General features: G+C 61.7%; 1 protein-coding gene across 1 annotated transcript; it reads left to right on the top strand.

Moving 5' to 3' along the window:
- Positions 1–1,762: 1,762 nt before the first annotated feature.
- Positions 1,763–23,346, top strand: C15H16orf74 (chromosome 15 C16orf74 homolog; the record flags this gene model as incomplete). Its single annotated transcript, XM_078032916.1, has 6 exons — positions 1,763–1,837; positions 5,076–5,120; positions 15,846–16,047; positions 20,973–21,113; positions 22,364–22,487; positions 22,948–23,346. Coding segments are annotated over 6 exons (600 nt in total), but the record flags the coding sequence as incomplete, so codon positions are not given.
- Between the last annotated feature and the right edge of the window lie 377 nt (positions 23,347–23,723).

The following is a 23,723-nucleotide window of genomic DNA, read 5'->3' as shown; positions in this document are numbered from 1 at the left end:
CCTCTCCTTGCTTTAAAGGTGGGAAACAGAGGCCTGAACAGGTACAGTGACTGACCCACACCATGAGGCCTTGCTCCCCCGAGCCCTGCAGGGAAGGGCCCTCGTCTATGGTAGAGGCCCAGCCAGGCCTGTGGACCAGTGAGTGTAAGCCCCAGTGGAATGACTTTAGGTACACACACATGCACTATTTTAAAAATTTTATTATTATTTTTTCACTGATGGGCATCAAGCCCAGGGCCTTGCACAATGCTAGGCAAGTGCTCTACCTCAGAGCCATAGCCCCAACCCTAGAAAGATTAAGAATGTGCAAGGCCCTGGGTTCCTTCCCCAGCACCACACACACACACACACACACACACACACACACACACACAGTGCAGATCAACAGTGCATGATTCTTAGGGTGCATGTGCCCCACATGGGCATGCTCCATTGGCCCTGGCACCCCAGCCACTCCAGCCCTGGGTGTGTCCCATTCATTCCAGGAGAGCTTATCTCAGCGACTGGAGCTGAACCTGCAGGACCCACTAAAGTACTAAGCAAGACAGGATTCTCACAGCAGGGTCACTCCACCCACAGACGGCTCCGTGTCCTGACCTCACACAGATCAGTGGGGGACAACACACAGTAATTCACACCCAACACGCGTGTCCCCCAGACCAAGAGGCAGAACATGCTCCTCCCAGCCGTGCTGCCTTCCCCACCAGCAGTAACCGGACTTCCAAAAGTGCCCTGTCCACTGTGGCTCCACAGTCCACAGACAGAAAGCACAAAAGACACTTTTTTCTTGTGTCCATGTGCTTCCTTGGCTGACCTATGTTTTCATTGGCCTGCAACATGCAGAAAGGTGTGCACAGCCCAAGCGTGGAGCCATCACAGTGGACCAGAGGGGGTGTGGGCAGTGGGAGGCCAAGACCCAGGCCCCAGTAGGGTTTCAGTGGGCACCTTGCCCCCTCCTCCTATTGGAGACAGGCTGTGGCCAGGCAGCTGCCAGCCTCCCTGAGGCCCGTGGCCTCCTGCAGGTCCTCCTGTTGAGAATCGGGTATGCCCTCTGTGGACCTGGAGGCGGCATCTGGTGCCAGCATCTGTCCCTAGCACAGCCCTTGGCCTGGAATTGCAGAGATTCTAATCCCGTTGCAAGGAGGAAGTGCCTTTTCCAAAGAAAACTGAGATGCAGAGGTGTGGTCCGCACCCTTCTCTGTGTCTGTGACAAGGACAGGAGTCCACAGGTGGGGTCCTGGCCAGCCTCCCCCAGCTGGCATGGAACCGTCTCTGCCTACCAAGTCCACCCACCTAGGCTTTAACACATTCCTCAGCCCTGACTCTTCCCCACCCTCTGGTCCTTGAAGAAGGTCTTTGTTAAGGAGGTGGGGCTAGGTGACTCACGACCTCTGTAGGCCTGTTCTGATTTCATCTGGGAGGTGGCTCTGCAGAGACCAAGCCAGGTGGAGCTCCAGTCTGACTGCCATCTGTCACTTTCCCTCCTGAGCATCCAGTTTCTTCTTTGTGCCACCCAGACGTCAGAACCCACCTCTGCTAGGGTGGCCACGTTCAGCAAAGGGAAACAAGGACACCCAGCCAAATTTAGGTGCACATCAATAGTGCATGATTCTTAGGGTGCATGTGTCCAGAATGGGCATGCTCCCTTTGCCCTGGCACCCCAGCCACTCCAGCCCTGGGTGTGTCCCATTCTTTCCAGGAGAGCTTATCTCAGCCACTGGAGCTGAACCTGCAGGACCCACCAAAGTACTGAGCGAGGACAGGATTCTCACAGCAGGGTCACTCCACCAGCAGACGGCTCCGTGCCTTGACCTCACCGCCACATCTTAGGGACTGGGTAAACTCCTTGTTTTACTTTTCTGTCTGAGCTGAAATCCTGGCAGGCCAGCTGGCACGGCCACCACTGTGGGCTGGCAGCTGAGGCTCCTTCCTCCAAGGCTGCTGGGACATGGTGGCCACAGCTTGGGAGAGCGCCCTTCCCTGGCAGTGCCACTGTGTGGTGTGCCCCCTCGCCCTGTCAGGGGGACCCCTGCAGGAGGAAGCTGGTTTGTATATTGCCCACTATCACTGGACAGTCCTGTGGCCATTTGGTGTGGGGAGATTACTATCCCTCGTGCCAGGAAAAGCCCGTTTGATGGGAAACTGTGGTGCGCTCCCCAACCTTCCAGGGTTTAAAGAGAACGGAAACACAGAGGGCGGGCTCACCCCCTGCTCACTGTGAAGAGACCGCAGTGCTGGGCGACCGGGGCCTCCACCCTGCGCTGGAGCCCATGGGGAGCTTTGTCCCCAGCCTTTTGTCATCTCTTATTTGGGGACAGGGTCTTGCTAAGTTTCCCAGGCTGGCCTTGAACTTGGGATCCCCCTGCAGTAGCTGAGATCACAGGTGTCCCTTCCTCTCACTCCTGGGCCGTTGGCCACGCTCGGGCCCCTCCCACTCTTCTGATTTCAATGTGTCCTCGCGGGTAATAAATTCAAACAATACAGAGCTGGGGGCTCGCAGGACACGGCGCCAAAGCTCAGCGTGGGAATGGCCCCGGCTTTGGAGTCCGTAGTCCAGGGCTGCAGCTCCCTCCGCTGGCCGCGAACGCTGCGCACCTGAGCTCCTCTTCAGTCTCGTCAGGTCAGGAGTCGTTCTTAGAGGTCACTCAGCCCAGGACGGGCCTCCGAGAGAGTGAGCTTGGCGCCCATCAGCTGCATCTAGGAAGGTGGTGGGGAGCAAGGTGACCCTCCTGCAGGGTCCCTGTGCCCTGGGGGTGCCACCACCTTAGACAAGGGGCTGGGGCCCTGGGTGAGCAGACCCCTTCCTCAGGTCCTCAGAATTCCATCTGGAGGCCCAGCTCACCTCTGAGACCCAGCTCCTGCTCCCAGGCCCTTAGGTCACCCGGGGACTCTCATATGCACGCGCCTGAGTCCCACAGGGGCTGGCCCTGCCACCGAGGAGTGGGCAGCTCCACGCTCCCTCCATGCACGCCTGTCCCCAGAACGACTCAGTGGGGACCATGCTGCAGGGTCTTGTGGTCTTCTGTGCAGCACCTGGAAGGTGCCTGGGGACTCTACATGATGACAATCCCAGTGATAGCAATGGCAAGGATGGTGGCAGGGATGGTGACATGAGGAAGGCCACAGTGACAGATACATCCAGCCCTGTCCTGGAGGCTGGTGGCACGATGCCCAGGTGGCACACGAGGACACTGAGCCCAGCATGTTCTCCTCGCCTTCCCGGCCGCTCCCCTGCCCACTGCCTTCACACATCCTGGTCACAGGTGGTGGCACCGTGGTACACGGCAGCCTGGGCCCAGACGGCTGAGCCACACAGGACCCTCCAGCAGGAAGCCTGAGTTGTCACCTGGACACGAGCCCCTGATGCTGCATCTGCTGGACCTGGCCCAGTTTCTGGGTCTCCAGTGCCACCAGGCTGGAGCCACTGCTGGTCCCCATCCTCTTCTTTCCTCCCTGGCCTCGTCCCCGAGGGTCTCCCTATAGGCACTGTTCCAGTTGCAGGACTGCCCCGGGGACTCAGCCTGTCAGTTGGGGACAGTCCTTCTGGGAGCTGCTGCTGCCGCCACACAGCACAGCCTTCCCTAGGCCAGAGCTCGGGGCCTGAACGCGTCAGGACTGCGGGGCCCAGGGCAGGCGGGCAGCCTCAGGGACAGGAGACCCAGCTCGGGGAGGGCAAGCGGGGACAGGCGGGGTGCGCCCACCACGCCACTCCCGGGGCTCTGTGCTTCTTGGGACCCACAGTCTCGCGCTGCCGGGCGGTGGGAAGAGTCGGAAGCGCTGGTTGACCCTCGCTCCACCCTGCAGCCCCCGAGGCCCTGTGCAAGTAACTCACCTCCCTCGCCTCCTTCCTCGTCTGTGAAGTGGGGTGTGGGCCTGTTCTTTCTGTGGCCTCTGGAACTTCCTCCTTTCCTCATCTGCTCCCTCTGTCCACTGTCTGTGTCCGTTTTTCCACTGGACCCCTCTTAGGAGCAGGAGGCCGGAAGCGTCAGTCTGACTGGGCCCCACTTGTGTCCACTAGCACGTTCCTCAAGCAGGAAGCGACCTCCTTAGGAGACCCTCTCCAGCCTCCTCTGGTCTGGCCCTGTCCCAGCCCCCTCACTTGCCATCGGGCCGGGGCTGCCTGGGCCCTTCTGGGTCTCCCTCAGATGGGCCTGCCGAGCCCTGCCTGGGCCAGGTGGGACTCCCGCCCCGGAGTCAGGGAAATCCTCGCTCCCAGCTCCACACTCCACTAAGCTGGTGGCCTTGGGCAGCCGACACAACCTCTCTGAGCTTTGACTTCCATATCTGCAAAATGGGGCAGCAGAAGTCCCTCACAGAGTGTCCCTGAGGTGGAGAGACGGGGGCATGCAGGGCCCCAGGCCACTGGCTGCATCTTTATTGATGAATTATTAAGACTCCCTTTTTTTGACCTTGGTACTAGAGAAGGAACCCAGGGCTTTGAGCCTGGCAGGCACGTGCTCTCCCACTCTCCTACCCCTTTTTTCTTTATTCTGAGACAGGGGCTCACTGATATGTGGCCTGAACTTGTGGTCCTGCCCAGCCTCCTGAGTAGCTGGGGTTCCCGATGTGCACCACTATGCTCACCAATTACTCAGAATTCCAAGGAACAGGGTTAGGACAATTCTCGTTTCCCATGGACCGGGGACAGTGCCCCTTTATGGTTTAACCCATTCGGCCTCCAAGAATCTGAACTGAAAAGAGGGGCAGCCCTGCCCGCTCCTGGCTTCCGGCCAGTGCCACGGCCTGGCCCAAGGGTCCCCGTCCGTATGGCTGGCCAATGCTCTGAGGCCCTGGAAGGAGAGGCGTGGTGGTCTTGGTTCTCACCATCAGCCCCAGCCTCCGTCTCCCCTTGACCTTCACGGCTGGCCGCCGCCCACCAGCCCTCCAGCATTTCTAGCTTTGAGGCTCCTGAAGATCAGCAGACTCCGTTCTTGAGCAAATTCAGCCCAATGTAGACAGCAGGTGCCATGACTTGTGGCCCATGGTGTGTCCCTCCCGCTGCTTCCTGTGGTCACCCAGAAGGGCCAGTACAAAACAGGTCCCGGGCCTGTCTGAGTGCTCTCCTCTCTCCACAGGCCACAGAGGAGCCGCCATGGGGCTCAGACTGTCCTGCCTCAAAGGTAAGCAGGAGGCTCTGCCTGGGGTGATGGGAGTGGGAGGCAGGTCCAGGAGGCCCAGGGCTGCTGTCCAGACGGGGAGAGGCGGGAAACCATCCCTGCTCAAGCCCTGCACACAGCAGGTGCTCTGTAAATGTTTGCTCTGACTCTGCGCCCTCCTCCTTCCTTTCGCTGGTGGTCAGCAGTGGGGAAGTCCCGGGGCCCTGGGGCCTCCATTTCAGCCCCAGAGGGAAGCAAGCAGGGGAGAGGGAGGGAGGCCCCGGCGAAGCGGCTGGACACTGGGGTTGTCGCCCAACACACCAGAGCCTGAGAAGGCCCAGACGGGAGTCATGGCTGGGGGATGGCTGAGAGCAAAGGCAGGAGGGGAAAGTTCTAGAAGGACACAGAATCAGTGAGGGGTGTTTGTAGTCTTGGTGGAGGTGGCCTTTCTGTCCAGCATCTGCCTGGCCCTTGGCACCTCAGACCAGTGTGGCCAACCCAAGAGACCTCTGCCCAGGAGCCCACGCTGTCCTTCTTCCGTGTCCTGCCCTTGTCCCTCCTCTCCCAGCCTCAAGTCCCAGAGTCACGCTGGCCGGCCCCTGGCCAGGTGCAGCAGGCCCAGGGCCTGACAAGCTCCAGAGAGCTGTGCTGGTCTCACCCCGGCTGTCCCTGGAGTGTCTTCCAGGTGGGGACCCGCTCAGTCCCAGGTGCACAGGGTGGTGGCCGGGACCCCATAGCCGCCTATGAACGCAGCAGCCAGGTGCTGGGCCTCCTCCCTGCCCCGTCCTCCAGGTGCTGGGCCTCCTCCCTGCCCTGTCCTCCAGGTGCTGGGCGTCCTCCCTGCCCCCGTCCTCCAGGTGCTGGGCGTCCTCCCTGCCCCGTCCTCCAGGTGCTGGGCCTCCTCCCTGCCCCGTCCTCCAGGTGCTGGGCCACAGCAGGCCGCTCTGCCTCGCACCAGCCTGCGCCTGGCTGCTGCAGCCCTGGAAGGAGCGCCTGGGTTTCCAGGTCTGTGAAATCGGGGTCACAAGAGCCCTGCTCCCGGGGAGCACCCAGAACACAGCCCTCCTTCCACCACGTGTCCGGGCCAGCTGCTCCGACTGGTTTTATTACTGCTCTCATCAAAGGCACCGGGCTCGGTGGCCCCTGCCTGGAGCTCGAGGCAGCCCGCGGGGTCTTGGTGGCAAGTTGCTGTGATTGCCACTGTTCCAGAAAGGGAGGCGCAGGGAGCCCCGAGAGTGACGAAATGAAGCGGGGTGGAAAGGTTCTGCGGCCAGGCGCCAGGCGTGCACTCAGGAATCCCTCCAGGAGGGCATCTGATTGGCCCGCTCCAGAGCCCAAGGGGGCGGGGCATCTTGAATGACAGCGCCACCCAGATGTCAACTTGGACAGAGAGGTTCCTCTGGAGAGGACTGGGGTGTTGTTTGCAAAGTGGGCTGGGATGCTGGCGCCCACGTGGCCAGGGCCCGGTTCCCACCGAGTCCCCAGGCTGAGCCCAGGGAGGGTGAGAGAGAGTTGCGGAGTATTTGTGGGCAGTGGGGGATGGTCTTGGAGCAGTCCCTGGTTGGGAGGTCGGCCCTGAGTGAGACTTGACTGCAAGGTGGCCACTGGGTCCTCCCAGGGCCCGGTTAGCACGAAGGACAGCTCTGTGCTGCTGCTGTGTTCTGACTGTGGTAGAATATACAAACGTAAAATTTACCATCTCTACCATGACACACGCGTACAGGTCGGTGGCAAAACTGCCCCACCCACCTCCAGAAATCATAGGTCATGTTCCCAGCCGGGGACTGGACAGTTGAACACGACTCCCGGTCCCTCCCCAGCTCCCGGCTGCCGCCGTCCTGCCTTCTCTCTCCGTGAACTTGACAAGGTGGCGTACACCCATGGATCCCGGTGTTTGTCTCTGTGCTTGAGCTTCGTCTCCTTGTGCAGCTGAGGGCCTTCCCCTGTGCCTGCCCTGTCAGTCTTGCGTCATTGGGACAAAGTTCCTGAGATGAACGACTTCTGCGGAGCCAGGGTTATTCTGCCCACAGCTTCAGAGGCTCGGTCAGTCATCACCAGGCCCATTGCTTTGGGCCCATGTGGTTCAGAATTCCCTGGCGTTGGCCCGGGGCAGGGGAGGGGAGCAGAGCCTGTGCATCTCCAGGAAGGCAGGAGGGGTGGGAGAAGTCAGGATCCCAACGTCCCCTTCAGGTGCTCACAAGCCCCACCGCCTCCCAGCAGTGCCGCGGGCTGGGGACACAGCTGCCAGGCATGGGCCCTGGGGGTGCTTCAGACGCACAGCATGGAGAGGCCGTTCTGTCCCCCATTGGCCTCCTGGTGGACTTGTGAGCTCCTCTGGGTGTCAGGTCAGGGCGTCTGACAAGGGACCACCCCTGGAGCTGACCCAGCAGGGCTCAACCAGGGAAGCAGACCCAGGGGCCAGGGACCCTGCTGATACCTGAGCCCTCGCTCCCACCCCACAGGACTGAGAGCCTGGCGGCAGGCTGAGGGCTTCTGGGCCCGGAGCTTTTAAGAGGGCCGCCTTCCGGCCGCGCTGGCTCAGGTAAGCGCTGGAGTGGCCCCCAGGCCGGGCGCGGCTCATCCATTTTTCATTGCTGGCTCTGGTCCTGCAGGCCTCTGCCCACCCTGCCTTGGCCTCTGGAGTCCACACGGGCATGGCGGTGGCTCCAGGCTTAGGCAGTGCCAGCACAGAGCCCTGGCCCTGTGCCCAACCAAGGCAGACCCAGCCCGCGGGCCCTGGCCCTCCTCCCGGTGCCCTGCCTGTGTCCTCCCCACAGGCCCTCGCAGCTGAAGGTCCTCCTCCGTCCTCCTCCCCGGGGGCCACAGGTGGTCTGTGCGTCCTATGCTGACTGGGGGTGGTGTTTCTTGAGACGGCTCTGGGTCAGCCCTCGGGAGACCGTCGGATTGCCCAGAGTTGTCCTGGCCGGCTGTGGTGTAGGTGACGCCATGTCGGCATCTTGATTTTTTCTGGTTTTATTATTATTATTACTTCCCTGGGACAAGTCCCCCAAATCGGAATGACTGGGTCAGACGACAATAAATGGCTACAGCTGGGGATGTGGCTCAGTGGTAGAGCCTGCCCAGCGCACAGTCCAGGACAGGGATCCAGTTAGGACCGGGCCCTTGACCCCTCTGCTGTAGCCCCGAGACTGGGGCCAGGGCTCGGGACCACCCAGCCACTCCTGCCTGACCCTTTCACAACGTGCCCAGCTCCAAGGTACTTCCTAGTTCAAATCCCAGCTCTGTCCTTTATCGGGATTGGGCCTTGGAGCAAGACCAGCTTCGTGGGCACATGGCCCCTGCAGCCACAGAGGGCCTGCGGGGGCGGCCCGGTACACTGGCTGCTGTCAGTGCCGAGCAGGGTTTCGCAGTCCCCCTTTCCCGGAGTCCACCAGCCATGCGTGGCCGCCCTGGGGAAAGCCACCTTGTCTCTCCAGGTCTCCCTGTTCTCAGGGCCCTTCACCCGGCCCTTGACTGTGTATTGAGCGCCTGCTGTGTGCTGGGTTCTGAGAGTGCTTAGAGCTAACAGGTCGGCTGCGCGGGGCTCAGCAAGGCAGCTGCGCTGTCCCACGAGCAGAGAGCAGACTCCAGCACTGTGGCCGTCCCGGGGACAGGGACAAACAAAACAACAAGCAGGCCAAGTTATTTTTATTTATTTATTTGGTGCTGGGGATCGAACCCAGGGTCTTGAGCATGCTGCACGAGCACGGTGCCACCCAGCCACCTCCCTTGCCTGGGTCACTGTCCCATTTAATCCAGTGTAACCCGGACACCAGCATGGAGGGACCAGTTGGCCAGGCTGGGCTCCATTTGACAGGTCTAAGGGATCTCCGGTCCATCTGGGAGGCTCTGGGTGGCTGCACTAAGGGACCTGGGTGGTGGAGTCCAGGGTCCAGCTGGGTGGTCTGTGGGCTGCTCTGAGGCTCACCGTGGCTGTCACGTCCTCCTCCTTCCTGCCTTGGGAATCTTCTAGAATCTCGCCTGTTTTCTGGGCTGGAAGGTGCCTGTGCTCCCTGCAAAGCCTCACCTTTCAGTGGGGAAGCTGAGGCCCAGGGAGGCAGGACGAGTCTGGAGTCGGCCTGGCTGTGGTGCCTCTCCAGGAGGCCCTCCACCACCTGTTCTCACTCCCCAGGAGGAACAAGAACATGAGGTGGGCCCACGTGCCCTTGAGGTGTGTGGTACCCAGGGCTGGGGCCCTTGTCTCTGGGCTTCGCTCCCGGCTACCCAGCGCTTCCCCCCCCACCTCCCCCTGGGCCTCCACAGGCCCCAAGGGTCACGTCTGCAGGAAGACAGAGGCCTGGCCCCTCCCCTAGGAGCCAGTTTGAGTGGCATGAGCATGCGCTGCCTGGGGTCCGCTGTCTCCAGCACACGGGTGCCCGGGCTCTGTGATAATCGACCAGGACTGGGTGCAGCAGCAGCAGGACTCTGCTGTCCACCGCTCTAGAGGCCAGGCGTCTGAGGCCCAGGTGGCACGGGCCACACTCCTCTGGGGCTGCCGGGGAGGCTCCTTCCTCCTCGTCCAGCTCCTGGTGGCTCCAGCGTCCCTGGCTCAGGGCCTGCCTGTGTCTTCCCATGGCACCTTCGTCTTCACATTGCCTTTTCTTGTAAGGACATGTCATTGCATTTAGACCCCCTGATCCGGGATGAGCTCATCACAAGATTCTTAACTAATTACATCTGCAAAAAGCCCTCATTCCCATATAAGGCCACATTCTGAGGTCCTAGGTTGGTGTGGATTTTGGAGGACACTGTTCAACCCACTACAAATCATGTCCCCTCCAAGCCCTCTGGTGTGTGGGACAGGAGCAAGTCCTCCATCTGCCAGTCTGAGAAGGGGACATGGAGGGTGACATCCGAGGGGAGCTCCGGCTATGCTGAGACCCGTTTGCTTCCCTCGAGGACAGTGGGCCCAGCACTGTGTTCTGTGGGGTCCTTCCCCCAGGGCCCAGCCGTGGCCAGAGCACTCCCTGGCGCCCCTCCTCTGAGGGCTGACACTCACGTGTCCCTGGGAGCCAGGCACAACTCGTCCTTACACAGCAGGACGCCAACAGCGACTTCACATTCGGGGAGACTGAGGCACAGGGCAGCACCCGCCAGCTCCAGGCCACACGGTGGGTTGGGAGGGACTTGGCCCAGCAGCTGGGGGGCGAGGCACGCGGTCTTCCTGCTGCTCCCCTGGGCACAGAGGGTGGCATACCAAGGGTTCTCAGTGGCCCTGGAAGTGCAGCGTGGGCGTCCCCTGAGCTAGGCAGACGGGCCAGTCCTCCGGACGCCTGGGCCAGTCGCGGAGATGGAGATGGTCGCGGGTGGGGTTGTTACTGGGTTTGTTAAGGTGTTTTTAGAGCAGGCTTTGCTTTGGGAACAGTTTTAACTCTTAAAAACTTGAGAGTCGGAGGTGCCGTGGGTCCCGCCCCGTTTCCCGCCCTGGGGTCATGCACTGGCACTGGGTAGGGGTCCACCGAGGCCACCTTGTGTTCAGGTTCCCTGTCCCAGACCTTGTCAGGGTCCCTCCCACGTGGAGTAGGACAGGTCTCTCGGGCTCCCCTGGGCTGTGACGGTTTCCCAGACTGTCCTTGCTCTCGGGACCTTGACCGCTGTGGGGGACCTTGACCAGCAGGGTTTTGTGGGCTGCTCTGGATCAGGCCTGGCTGAGGCTGGGGTTTTGCAGGTCTTTCTTGCCAAGCGAGGGCTCAGGGAGGGCAGGGTACTGCCTGGGTCGGGCCGGGGGAGCTGGGACCTGCCTAACTGCCTTTCCCATGGACCTCAAAGCCTCTTCACTCAGCCTGAGACCCTTGGCCAGTGGCTGGTTGTGGGGATGGCCATCCTTCTGATTGGCCTTCACAGGTTCAAGACTGGCCCCAGCTCACCCAAGGTCAGCCGCATGAACACCTGGTTCCAGGGGCGGACAGCTGCGGTCAGGAGCTGTGGAGGCCTGTTCCTTCCACACACACCTACTGTGTCCCTATAGGCTCCGCCCTGGCCCAGGTCCCAGGGCCAAGCCCACAGGTGAAGAGATGGCCCCCTGGGCACTAGCTGTGGCTGAGTCCAGGAGGGAGAGGCCCCAGGGAGGGCGGCACCCTGGGAGCTCCTGGGAGGCCGGGGAGGGCAGGAGCGCCCGGTCTTCAGCTGGCCCAGCCCAGGCGGAGCCCTCCGGCTCACAGCAGGATTTAGCTTAAGCTAAACCTCGAGCACCTGCTGTGCTGGGGAAGGAGGGGTCTGGCCAGTCCTGTAGCAGGTGACAGCCACTCTCCCTCCGTGTCCTGGTAATCTGCTGACTGACTCCTGTCCAGCGCTGGTGGTCACTACCCAGAGGGCACTTCCCACTGGTGTCCAGGTCCTCCTTGCACACCTGTTCCCCCGGCTTAGGAATCCTGCTGCCTGTCCATCCTGTAGCCCCAGCACACAGTAGGGACACAAGATGTGGAACAAATGACCTGTCCACCTCAGCAAGGCATGGAATCTCCTCCCCAAACCTCCTGCCTGCCATCAGGGCAGCTGCTCTGCCGTCCCTGGGGCTCAGTCTCCTGGGCCTGGCCTGATCCAGGTGCTCGGAAAGCGTTTGTAGGGTGGCTGAAGGGGAGGTGAGCCTCCAGAGTCCAGTGGCCAGGGAGGCCGCTGCTGGGCCTCCAGTGAGGTCTTCTGCCTTGGTGCCTCCAGGGACCCAGAATTAATGGCCACACTGACCGGTTCTCAGCTGCAGGGCTGGGGGCTGACGTTTCCCTCCCAGGGCCTCGTGGCCAGCAAGGCCTGGCTCCACCAGGCTGCATAGACGTGGGTCTGGCTGGGAGCACCCTACCTGGGTCCTTCCCCTGGACAACACACAGGCAAGGGGCCCCGCTGAGAGCTGCCACCCCTTCTGTAGCTGGAAGTCCACACTGGAGGGGCCGCCCTGTGAGCCAGCCCCCAGCTTGCCCTCCACAAGCAGGACTTCAGTGAGCGTACTGGGCCGCCATGCACTCGGGAGGCAGCCAGCAGCAGAATGTTCCAGATGGTGGGGGCCTGCCCCTGCTGTCTTCAGGTTTTGCCAGGTGATCCCCTGAGGGCAGACCCGTGCCCCTACTTTGCCCACCACGTGAAGGTCACGGCACCAACAGCGGTAGCAGCTTCGTTCATCTGTGCCAATCTGACAGGTGAACACAGCATCCTGGGGGACGAGGAGTGTTTCTGTCCAGCAGGAAGCACGGATTTCCTCTCCAAGTCCTGCACACAGACAGGCACCGATGCCGGCCACCGCCACAGCACAATGCCCCGCGCTCTGCCCCTGGCAGGTGCCCAGGAACTGCGTGTCCTTCTGAAGGCCCCGCAGGGTGAGGGTGACTGGGCCAAGGGCAGTGTGTAGTCCCTCGGGGCTGATAGTGTGGACAGACGATCAGCCTTGACGGTCAGCTCAGAGAGGGGAAGAAGTGCACAGGCTTGGGGGGCAGCCTGAGGTGGGGGGCCTCTGGTGCAGGCCCTGCCCCAGCGCCACTTACTGGTCTGCAGTGGGGCCAGCTCTCAGATGCCCGCTCCAGGCCAGGGGTGGTGCCTGGCCCTGCCACCGCTGATGACAACTAACTGTCACTCTCAGCCGTGTCCAGCCCACCCCCATGAAATGCCACCCGATCTCAAGGGGAAAACCACGAGCCACGATTCCCAGTTCCCCTGTGGAGATAAACAAGGAATGGCCGTCCAGTTCAAATATGTCCCCAATACTACATGGCACATGCACAGTAACAATGACCCGTGGGCACCTAGACTTTATTTGGAAATCCTACCCCCAGGGGACACTTGGCAGTGTCTGGGAGACATTTTGGTTGTCACAGCTGGGGGTGAAACAGCACCCAGACTGGGGATTCTGCTGAGCACTACAGTCACAGGAGAGCCCCCCCAACAAGGCTCTGCCCAGGGCCTAGCAGGGTGAGGTAGCCAGGTCAGCAGCCTGTTGGGCAGCCAGGTACTTTGTGTCTTTTCCTCCTCCCCCTCCCCCCCCCTCCGACACAGCAGGGGAGATGGAGCCCAGGGCTTACTGCTGCTGAGCTGAGCTATATCCCCAGCCATTTTGAATTTTTATTTTGAGACATGGTCTAACTAAGATGCTTAGATGGTCTCAAATTTGGGATCCTCCTGCCCCAGCCTCTGGGGTCTCCAGGATCACCGGGCAGCCACCGTGCCCAGTCTCTTGCTGTTTGCCCCTGGGTGCAGGGCTTCCTGCTGTGCTTTAGGAGAGCCACACCTCAGCTTTGACCTTGCTCTTTTTTGTGTGTGTGTGTGTGTCCCGGGCTGAACTTGCAGCCCTCCTGCCTCAGCCTCCCGAGTCACTGGACAGGTGTGTGCCATCGCACCTGGCCACTCTTTGACTCAGAGCTCAGGGCTGTCCTCAGAGGAAGGCCTGTTCCTGGCCGGGGGGGAGGAGGCGTCACTGCTGAGGAGGACTGCTTCTGGGGCTGGTCCTGAGCCTTCTGTGCCGGCCCTCGGCACTGTCCCCCCATTCTCTGTGGCCGGGAGCTGAGCAGCTTCCTGGAAGGGCCGCTCTGCAGGTGGCACGGGGATGGGCTGCTGGACCTGGGCTGAAGGGGGCTGTGCCAGAAGCCGGAGGACGGCCTGGCCGGACAGCCCAGCGTGGGGGCCTTCCTCTCACCCCGTGCCCCTCTGAGCCCCTTTCTCTGGCTGCTCCCCAGTTCTCTCCAGCAGCTCATCCCTGACGCAAGTGGAGGCTTTTTCCTTAATTAAAAAGAGATTTAAAACCTCCGCTGCTGTCTCGGCTGGGCCCAGCTGCCTTGAAAAGGTAGAGCCACCAGGGCTGCCCCAGTCTCATCCATGATAACACCAGGCTTTCCCTGTAATTGGAATTAAAAAAAAAAGATTAGATGCATCTGGATCCCTCTCCAGCATTAGTCGGGTTGTTTGTTTGTTTGTCTGAGTTGTTTTTTGCAGAGCTGGGGATTGACCCAGGGCCGCACAAGCCCTCCACCACCGAGCCACACCCCCAGCCCTTTTTAAATTCTGAGACCGGGTTTCACAAAGTGGCTCAGGAGGGCGGGAACCGGCCTCCGCCTTCAAATAGCTGGGCTCACGATGGCACACCCAACATGTCAGGTTGCTTTCTGAAAGACTTGCCCTAAATTCAGACACCCCACCAACAGGGACAGGCTGGTGCTGCCCTGCGCAGCCCGTCCTCCTGCCCAGGGACTCTGCAGGTACAGGGCTACCCAGTGCCCGCTCTCCCTCTCCTGCTGCCCTAGGATTGCCCCCTCTGGGAAGCCTTTCTAACTCCCACCATCTCCCCTCAATCCCGCCTCTCCCCGCTGTGACCAGTCCCTCATGTGTCCGTGTCCCTCTCCTAACTGACCCAGGCTCTGGGGGCTTACGAGCCTCTGCCCCAGGACGGCAGCTCTGCGTCAAATCCTGCACGGTCCTGGGAGGGGTCCCTGACCTCTCGGTGCCTGCTCTAATACCATCTGCTTCGTTCAGAGGACAAAGGCTGAGTCCCCTCCTCTGTGGCCCAGGGCTGGGCAGCTTCCTGGAAGGGCCTCTGCAGGTGGACAGGATGGGCTGCTGCACCTTGGCAGGCCTGGCTGGAAGGGGGCTCTGCCAGAGGCCGGAGGACAGCCTGGCGGGGCAGGACGGCGGGGTGCCTTCCTCTCACCCCGTGCCCCTCCGAGCCCCTTTCTCTGGCTGCTCCCCAGTTCTCTCCAGCAGCCCATCCCTGGCCTCCAGGTGCTCACGAGGTGGTGAGCTCCCAGCCCAGCCGTGGCCCCTCCCACGAGGGCTGCCCTCACTGGGACCCTCCCTGCTTGTCCCCAGCAGACGCTGCGACCTTTGGGTCCCATTTCTGCTGAGGGAGCCTGGAGCAGGAGGCAGGGGAGGCAGCGCTGGGAGAAAGACCTATGGAGACTGTTTCTCAGCCGGGTCCCCAGGCCCTGGAACGAGGCACACAGTAGAGTGACACAAGTGCCCGTCACCTTAGCACCACTAGGGCAGGCTCAATGCTGGGGTGTACCTGGGCTGTGGGACTCAGCCGAGCGACAGGTGGGAAGCCAGGGAGTTGTCATAGACTGTGTCCCTCCTTCCCCAGCCCACATTCTGGCACAAGAAGGAAAAGTCGTCCCCAGGGGTTATGCTTGAGTCAGGAGTGTTTTGTCAGTGCCCAGTGGGCACCTGCAGGGTGACGAGGCCCCTGACCTGTGTTCAGGGCTCTGTGCATACCAGCAGCTGCTCAACACTGGCTGGATCCATGCGTGGGTGCTGGGGACAGCCCATGGAGGTGATGCCAGCCGATGCTCTTGGAGCGTGCAAGGCCAGCTCTGGGATTTTCTCCCTGAAAAGTGTGTGTAACAGTGGAGTGGCTGCTCGGGAAGGAAGCCCAGGTGTACCCCCTGGCCTTCCTCTGCTCCGTGGGTCCCACAGGTTAGAGTCCACCCTGTGTGTTATGGGGAATGGAGTCACCAGAAGGGACCCAGCACTGCCAAGGTGCTATTCTCCAAGGGGCCAGTAGAGGGAGCCTGTGAGCCACAGTGCCGGCACTGGGCCAGCTGGGGCTCAGTGGTAGCCTGTGGGTGGCCTGGGGAACCCGGAGCTTGTGCTGGGGAATGGTGTCCAGTACCCAGTGGCATGGAGCATCCTGGCAGAACATGGACTTGGGGTCTCGGGTTTGAGCCAGAACCAGGGCTTTGGAAGGAAGAGAAGTGGGGGCTGACACAGAAGGGGGTAGGGGGACACTTCAGGCCCCAGCCCGGCCACCTGGCCTCTGTGTGTCCTTCCTCTCTCTAGAATGGCACTGGCTTCCTCCCTGGCTGTGTGAGGACCAACAGCAGAGGGAAAGCAGGCCTGGTGGAGAGAGTCAGGGAGGAAGGAAGCCAGCTGGCTGCCTGGCAGGGAGGGGGCACTCGGTGCCCACCCGCCCGGCCCTGCCCAGCAGGACATCTGGGTCACTTCTCCCACCTGCCCCGCACAGGGATGTCATCCCTACCAGGTTAGTGTGGTGATTTCATTTTTAAACCAGGGAAACAGGCTCAGAGAGTAAAGCCACCCATTGCTACGTCACCCCACCTCAGGCCACCAGAACCTTCCAGACGTGCACACCTCCTGGCACCTCCGCAGAGCGGGACCCCAGGGCAGGGCGGGGCTGCAGTGTGTTTGCTAAGCTCCCCACTCCAGTGGGTGGCCACGATGGGGCAGAGGGCAGAGCAGAGCGTGACACAGCCCCAGCCTGCCCAGCTGGTCCCACTGCATCTTCCAGAGACCACACAGAAGGCCCTTCCGGGCTCCACACTGGCCCCACAGCACTGGGGTCAGGCCTGGGGACCCAGGTGCTCCAGGGAAGGCTTCCTGCAGAAGCTCTCGGTCCTCCGGAAGCCTCCCTGCTCCTCCTGCCCTCCTGCCCTCTCCTTGGGGAACAGTTTCAAGGAGGCCACAGGGTGGCAGGGCACCCAGTTAGCAAGGGGCAGTTCTGCCTCAGGGACCCAGAGCTCCGTGGGGCAGTTGGCCTCTGTCCTTTGGCCCTCCTCCCCTGGCTCCTCCCTGGCTCCCTTCTTGCCATCCTCCCCCTCCTTCCTCCCCTCTCCCCTCTCCTCCTCCCCTCTCCAGGGCATTGAGCAACCCCTTTCAGACGAAGTGTGTGGGCTTCCTCCTGCAGCTACAGACCCTGTTAAGATGCAGATGTGGGCCTGGAGGGACAGGCCTTTCTCCTGTGCCTTTTGTTAGAACTTTGGAGACTAAGGTTTGGGGCCTCCTTCTGCTGGGCCTCAGGGAGCAGTTTGGAAGCCTTGGAGGAGGCGGACAGAGTCCTGCAAGTCCATGGCTGGGCTAGGCAGTGTGGTGGCCCTGGCCAGCGAGGTCATGCTAGGCAGGTGCTACTCCACCCAGGGTGGCCGTGCCTCTGGCAGGAAGAAGCCGGGCTCCCAAGGTTCTGTGCCCATGAGGACATGGGCATGGCCGTCCCCAGGCCTGCTGACTCCCCAGGCCTGCTGGCGTGCAGAGCTCACATGGGCACCCCCAGGCCTTAGCCACACCCCCAGGCCGCCTGCACTGGTAAGTCAAGTTTTTCTGGGTCAGACCGTGCCTGCTCTTCCCACAGGCTGTGTCCTCCCGCAGGCGGATGTGGGCTGTGGTGTGGCCCCAAGTCAGCAAAACTTTCTGGTCCTTTCAGAAAGCTGGTCAGCGCTGCCATTTGGGATCACGGTAGCAGGAGCACAGGCCTTTGTAGTCACCGCTGGGTTTAGCACAGACCCTGGCTCTGCCATATCAGCTCCTAACCTGTGTGGATGACTCCCGGGCCCTCAGTGTCCATGTCTTTGAAATGGGCTGGTAACACTTTACCTGGGCCCCAGCACCAGTCAGGACTGATGAGGGACACCAGCGGACCCAGCAGGCCCACTCTAGTAGTTCCCTGCTTCGTTTCCGGCTCGCACCCAGCAGGATAGGTTCCCAGAGAGCTGAGGGCACCCAGGAGCTCTGCGGCCCTGGGGAGACATCAGGGAGGGGCCTTAGTCCTCCATGCTGGGAATGAGCGAGCAAACCCAGGCCCCAGAGAGGGAAGGTGACTGGGCTCTGTCCCTATGCAGCCCTGGCCCTGCTCCAGTTCCCTGGCCTACTCTCCCCGGCCACGGGGGTCTGCCCTATTAAAACTACAAAGAGTGCGCCTGGGAGACGCTGAGTTGTGGTGCAGTGGCTGCCTTCCCTGTGCGCCGAGGCCAGGACCAGGTTTCTTAGAGAGCTGCCAGGCCCTGGGGGAGGCCAGGCGCTGGGAGGCAGATGGGGCCCATCTGTGGGCCGGAGCTGGATTGTAGGAGGGGACAGGGATGGGCTGCTGCTCTCTGAATGACAAGCGCAGGTGTCTCCCAGGGGAGCTGAGCTGGCTCCGCCCTGTTCATTCTTGAAAAGCAGGTTCTGCAGTGAGCCTGGCTGGCAGGAGGTCTGTGTCAACCTAAGGACTTTGTTCTTCACGGAGCTAAGGCCTGGGCGTGTCTGGGCCTTAGGGATCCCAAGGACACCCAGGCACACACAGACCACCCTCGCTTCTGCTGCCAGCTGCACCCAAGCCAGCCTGGGGTTGATGACATGTGGAGGGGCACACGATCACACGGGAGCTGCCACACTCAGCCACACTCAGCCACATGCATCCTGAGGGCCCGGGGGAAGCAGTGGAGGGGCAGGCCCTGCAGCCGTCCGTCTGCTCCCTGTGAGTCAGACAGGCACTGCGGCCATCTGGGGAGCGCCTGAGCCTCAGTGTCTGCAGGCTGGCCAGTGCAAAGGGTGTCTGTGTCCCCCAGGAGTCACATGTCTGAGTCCTAGCCCAGCACCTCAGACCCAGGCCCTTGGGGAACAGGGTGTGGCAGATGTGACTAGTCAGGACAAGGTCATACCGATGACTGGTGTCTTTACAAGAAAGGGACATTGGACCCAGGGTGCCCGGGGAGAAGGCCATATGAGGCTTCGACAAGCCCAGATGCCACAGACTGCCAGCGACCCCAGAAGCCAGCAGAGGGGCCTGGGAGATTCTCCAGCCTCAGGAGACGCCTCCACCCTGACCTTTGGCCTGCCTGAGGCCACAGGTGGGTGTTGCTGAAGTCACCCAGACTGGTGCAGCCTGGCTGGGCGTGGCTCTGGCCTGACGGCCACGCCCGGAGCCTCTTGTTGGACAGGCTCCATCCTCTCAGCAGGATGCTCCCAGGGCCTGGCGAGCAGCTCCCAGAGGGAGAGCAGAGGCCAGCCCTCTCCTGGGCCGAGGGCCAGGGCTTTACTAAACAAAGGCCCACAGGGATGTGATTGCCCAGGGGCACAGAGAGTCCAGCTGCAAAGCCAGTGTCCTCCCTGGGCCTGGGGCCTTCAGCCCAGCCGGCCACACTGCAGACGGACAGAGGACGTGGCCCAAATTGCGCGGCTCCAGGTGGCCTAGATGTGCGTGTTCTCATGGTTCAAACAGAACATCCGTTGACGGCCTGGGTGTGACCTGTCCCTTGAGGAATACCCTTAGGTGACCAGAGGGTCCAGGAAGTCCCTGTGGCTCCCCACCATGCACTTGCCACCCCTTCTCCCAGGGCCAGGCCAGCTTGCTGGCTGTCAGACGTCCCCAGTGTGACAAGCTGTGAGCAGCCTGAGGAGTGGCCCTTGTTGCCCGGAGCCCCGTGGACAGCCGTGGGACTCAGCTGGGATTTTCTGGTTCCTGGTTCCCATGAGGGCCCATGTGTGCCGGCAGCTGGGCTGCTGTCTCTTCTGCAGGCTGAGCTGGGGCGCAGGGGCTTGGCCGGGCTGCGGGCTGTAGGCTCTGCCTGCTACAGGAACTTTTCCCGGGTTGCTTGAGTATCCTCCCGGCAGTGACAGTACGGAGGGCTAAGGGGGGAGCCGGCAGGTCTGCTGAGATGTCACCCCCGGCAAGGGCCTGTCCTGCTCGGTTCTGAAGGGTGTGGAGGAGCTCACTACCCTGGCAGAGGAAGCCCAGTCCAGTCTGGGGAGCAGATTATGCAAAGGCCCAGGGGACCTGTGAGTTTGGGACCTTGCAAGAAGTTTGGCAAGAGTGGCAGGTGACAAGGAGATGAGGATACATCCTGAAGGCCCACACTGGACTATGAGGCTGCCTGGCCCAAGGCCAGCATTCCCCAGAACACCTCATGACTCATGTTCTGCCAGACATCAGCACACGGTCTGTAGAGAGGACTCAAAGGCCGGGCGTGGTGGCCACACCCGTCATCCCAGCAGCTCGGGAGGCTGAGGCAGGAGGATGGCGAGTTCAAAGCCAGCCTCAGCCGTGGTGAGGTGCTAAGCAACTCAGTGAGTCCCTGTCTCTAAATAAAATACAAATAGGCCTGGGGTGTGGCTCAGTGGTCGAGTGCCCCTGAGTCAAATCCCTAGTACCAAGAAAGAAAGAAGGAAATGGACTCAAAGGTCATCGAAGTTCAGAAAGCCTAGGGTTAAGCAGTTAGGAATCATTCCTAATTTTTTTTAAGCTGTAGATAGACACAATACCTTTACTTTATTTTATTTTATTCTTTATGTGGTGCTGAGGATCAAACTCGGCGCCTCACACATGCTAGGCGAACGCTCTACCGCTGGGCCCCAGCCCCAGCCCTGCTGATGGTTGTTTAAGCTGCTAAATTAATAAATGGATGAGGTTGCTCCTCGCCCGCGGCAGGACTTCTCTGTGAACATGGAAGAGGAAGGCAGAGTGGACGGATATGTGGTTCCCAAACTTATTTGATTGTGTTTCTGAGAGTCTCAGGAAGCCCGTGTTCCGGGGATCGGACTTTGGGAAATGCTGTCAGTAGCCGGTGGTCTGGGTTAGGGTCAGGGGAGGTCGAACCTGGAGGCTGCAGGATGAGTGAGGGCGGAAGAGGGGAAGGAAGAAGCAGAGGCCTGGGGAGGCAGAGTCAGGCCAAGAGATCGGGAGGCCTGGAGACGGAGACTGAGGCTCTGGTTTCCAGCAGGTGCCACTGGCCCAGGTGGGGCAGGGGAGGGGACATCTGGCAAGGACTTTATCCAGCTGGAGGTCCTTAACTGGGCAGAGCCAAATGACCTGTGCCACCAGTCTCTGGGCGAGGGGACAACCCCAGGCCGGTGGCCGCGCCCTGCGTTCCTCAGACCTCAAGGAGGACGCAGCAGGGATCACGCCCAAGGGAGAAGCGACTCTGGGCATGGTGGAGGCCGGGGTCGGCTCAAATCCAGGCTCTACTGCTTCCAGCCATTCCTAGTGACGTTCTGGACACCTGCCCGTGTCCACCCTGCCCTGGGCACTCACTGCTCATCCAACCTTCCCCAGCCTTGGCTTTCCTGTCTGTGGAGGAGGGACCGTGACGTCCCCTTTGCTGAGTGCCGTTGGCTCTCAGTGGTGGCAAAGGGAGGGGGCTCCAGCGGCCACTGAGGCCGGCCTCTGTCCTGTGTACGTGTGTGCCTGCCTTCCAGGCTTTAAGATGTGCGTCAGCGCCAGCAGCAGCCACGATGAAGCCCCGGTCCTCAGTGACAAGAACCTGGACGTGCCCAACATCATCATCACTCCCCCGACGCCCACGGGCGTGACGCTGCCAAGGGACCCCCAGCAGACAGGTGAGGCCGTCCTGCCAGCACTGCCAGGCTGGAGGCGGCTCACGCGCTCCTCCCTGCGCCCCGTGCCCAGTTCACGTCCCACCTGCCCTGGGGTTTATTAAAATACCCGCTCAGGTTTGGGGACGCCCCACTGAGGGCCCCTCCCCAGGACACCAGCCCAGCAAGACCCCGTGTGCTGAGTAATTATCTAGACGGCCTTGCGGCCTCCAGGGACAGGGGATTGGAGGACTGGGCTGACCGCCATGCTGCGTGTTCTCCAGCCAGGGAAACTGATGGGCACGCCTTCCCCTGCCCACAGGAGGACCGTGCTCCGTCTCCCTGGCTGCAAACCTTGGGCTGTTCAGGAGAGGCCTGGTCACAGCTCATGCCCAGGGTGTGGGTGGACCCTGGGCCTTCCAGACACAGCTGGGTGCAGGCAGGGAGGGGACCACACACCAGGGAGAAGCCAGACAGGTGCCCCCTGCTCTCGGTCCATGCCACTGGAGCGATTTAGGACCCGTTGTCCTCCCAGCAGGCAGGTGCGTGAGAGGGAGTGCTTCAGGTGAGACGGGCACTGGTGCAGGGGCCCGTCCTGCTTCTCTAACAACCAGCCAGAGAAGAAACAGAGTCCCACCAGAACAGCCTCCATCCACCCAGGGCCACAGCCCCAGGGACCCCCCAACACCACAGGCCCCTGGCATGGCAGGCTGAGGGCCCAGCTTCCGTCAGGAGCCGTGGGGCAGCCACGTTCTACCTGCAGCAGCCATAGCCCACTGACCTTCCCAGGGGTCTGACACCAGGTTCAGGCTCCTACCAGCCTCAAGTGGCTCTCGTCCCAACCCTCAGGGCTGTCAGCAGTGTCCCTGTCTGTCATCTAGAGAACAGGTCCAGACAAGGTCCGTGACTCAAGGGCACACAGCCAGGCAGAGAAGAGCAGTCCCTCTCCGCGCTCCTCCCGCACCCGGCCAGTGTCCAGTCACAGGGTGTGGGCGGCTGCAGCCCCAGGGCTTAGCTCTCCATCAGGGTCTTCAGGCCCCGTCCCCTGCACAGCGGGCCCCACTGCCTTCCCCACTCCCAGGGCTGCTGGGACACTCTGTCAGGTCTGCGGGCGGCCTGTCAGACCTAGGCCAGGCCCCAGGCAGGTGCCCACATCCGGACAGAGGTTTCCTTTGGGTCTCAGTGGCTCCGAGATGGGAAAGTCCAGGGCAGGGGCAGGCGTCCCCTCTCATCTACTGTGTCAAGCTCAGACTGTCCTTGGCTCTTCCCTGGAGAAGGGGGACCGGCAGGGAACCCTGGGAGCCCAAGTCCTGCCTGCCCCTTACCAGCTGCAAACGTGAGCCTCGGTTTCCTGACTGAAAAGTGGGAGCCCAGGGGAGCCGGAGAGCAGAAGGCAAGGTGGGTCCAGGCCCGTGGGAAGCGGGGGCTGAGCTCTGGCGCCCCTGGTGCTCGTCATGGAGAACAGACATGGGCCTGGCCAGGCCCTCCCAGGCTGCTGGGGTCTCTTCTCAGCCACCCGGGGCTCCCCAGCAGCAGCCTCCTGGACCCTGATTAGCCTTCTCTGCTGGGCCTCAATTTGTCCACAAAACAAGGGGCCACTGGGCTCCCCCAGCCCTCCCCAGTGAGGCTGTGCCAAGAAGACCCCCAACCCCAGGACCTCAGCAGACTCCAGAGGGCAAGGCGTGGAGATGGGCCAGGGGGGGCTTGGGGTCCCCTCTCGGCCTCCAGCGACATCACTGCCCAAACGTGGGGGGAGCGCAGGGCAGGCTCGGGGCCCCTGCCTCCTGGCCTGCAGCTCCCAGGGAAAGGCCTGGATGGGGTGGGAGAGGGTCCGGATGTTGACCTCTCTTTCTCCTAGTCTGGCTGGATGAGACGGGGTCCTGCCCAGATGACGGAGACATGGACCCTGAAGCCTGAGGAGGAACTGCAGGTGTGCTGAGCCACTGGGCAGGGACCGCAAATCCTGCCCTGGACAAAGATGGCGCAGCCGGAAGAATGATGTACCTCAGGCCAGAGGCCCACAGCCTCCGTGCTCCCCCTGACCCTGTCCTGTGGCCCTGGTGACGCCTGCCAGGGTGCCAGAGGAAGGCCATCTCCCAAATGAGCACGCACTCCCAGGGCCCTGGCCCCCGAGGGCAGCAAGAACTCCCCTCCAGTGGAGCGGCTGCCTTTCTTACAAGCCCCAGAGGCGGAGCAGATGCCGCAGTGATTCACGGTTTCTTTTTTGCATTGTAAATAAAGATCCTGGGAAACAGTGGTGAAGGCTCTTGGTTCTCCAGGTGGAGATGCAGCGGCCCAGGGATCAAGGTCTGGGGCGTCAGAGGCTCGCTGGGCAGGGGGAGCCATCTGGCTGTGCCGGGCCCCCGGTGCTCTCCAGCCCTCGATGTTCACACCACCATGTAGGCTCAGGGGACTGAGAGCACAGGCCCTTTCTGTGTCTGGGTCCTTTCCTATGGCTTCCACCAGAGGCTGTGTCCCCATAGCAGAGCCTGCAAGGATCAGGTACACGAGTGACTTGGAGGAGTCCCAGCACACGCAGGGGCATGGGGAGTCAGCTAGGGGCCCCAAGACCCCCCTCAGGTCTACTCCTTCACTAGGGGACTGCCTGCTGGAGGTGTGGTCTGGCCAGCAGAG

This window comes from Ictidomys tridecemlineatus, chromosome 15 (assembly GCF_052094955.1).
Source record: "Ictidomys tridecemlineatus isolate mIctTri1 chromosome 15, mIctTri1.hap1, whole genome shotgun sequence".
Classification (NCBI taxonomy): Eukaryota; Metazoa; Chordata; class Mammalia; order Rodentia; family Sciuridae; genus Ictidomys; species Ictidomys tridecemlineatus.
Note: the sequence above shows the minus strand (reverse complement) of the source record. Positions and strands in the feature narration are given on the sequence as shown.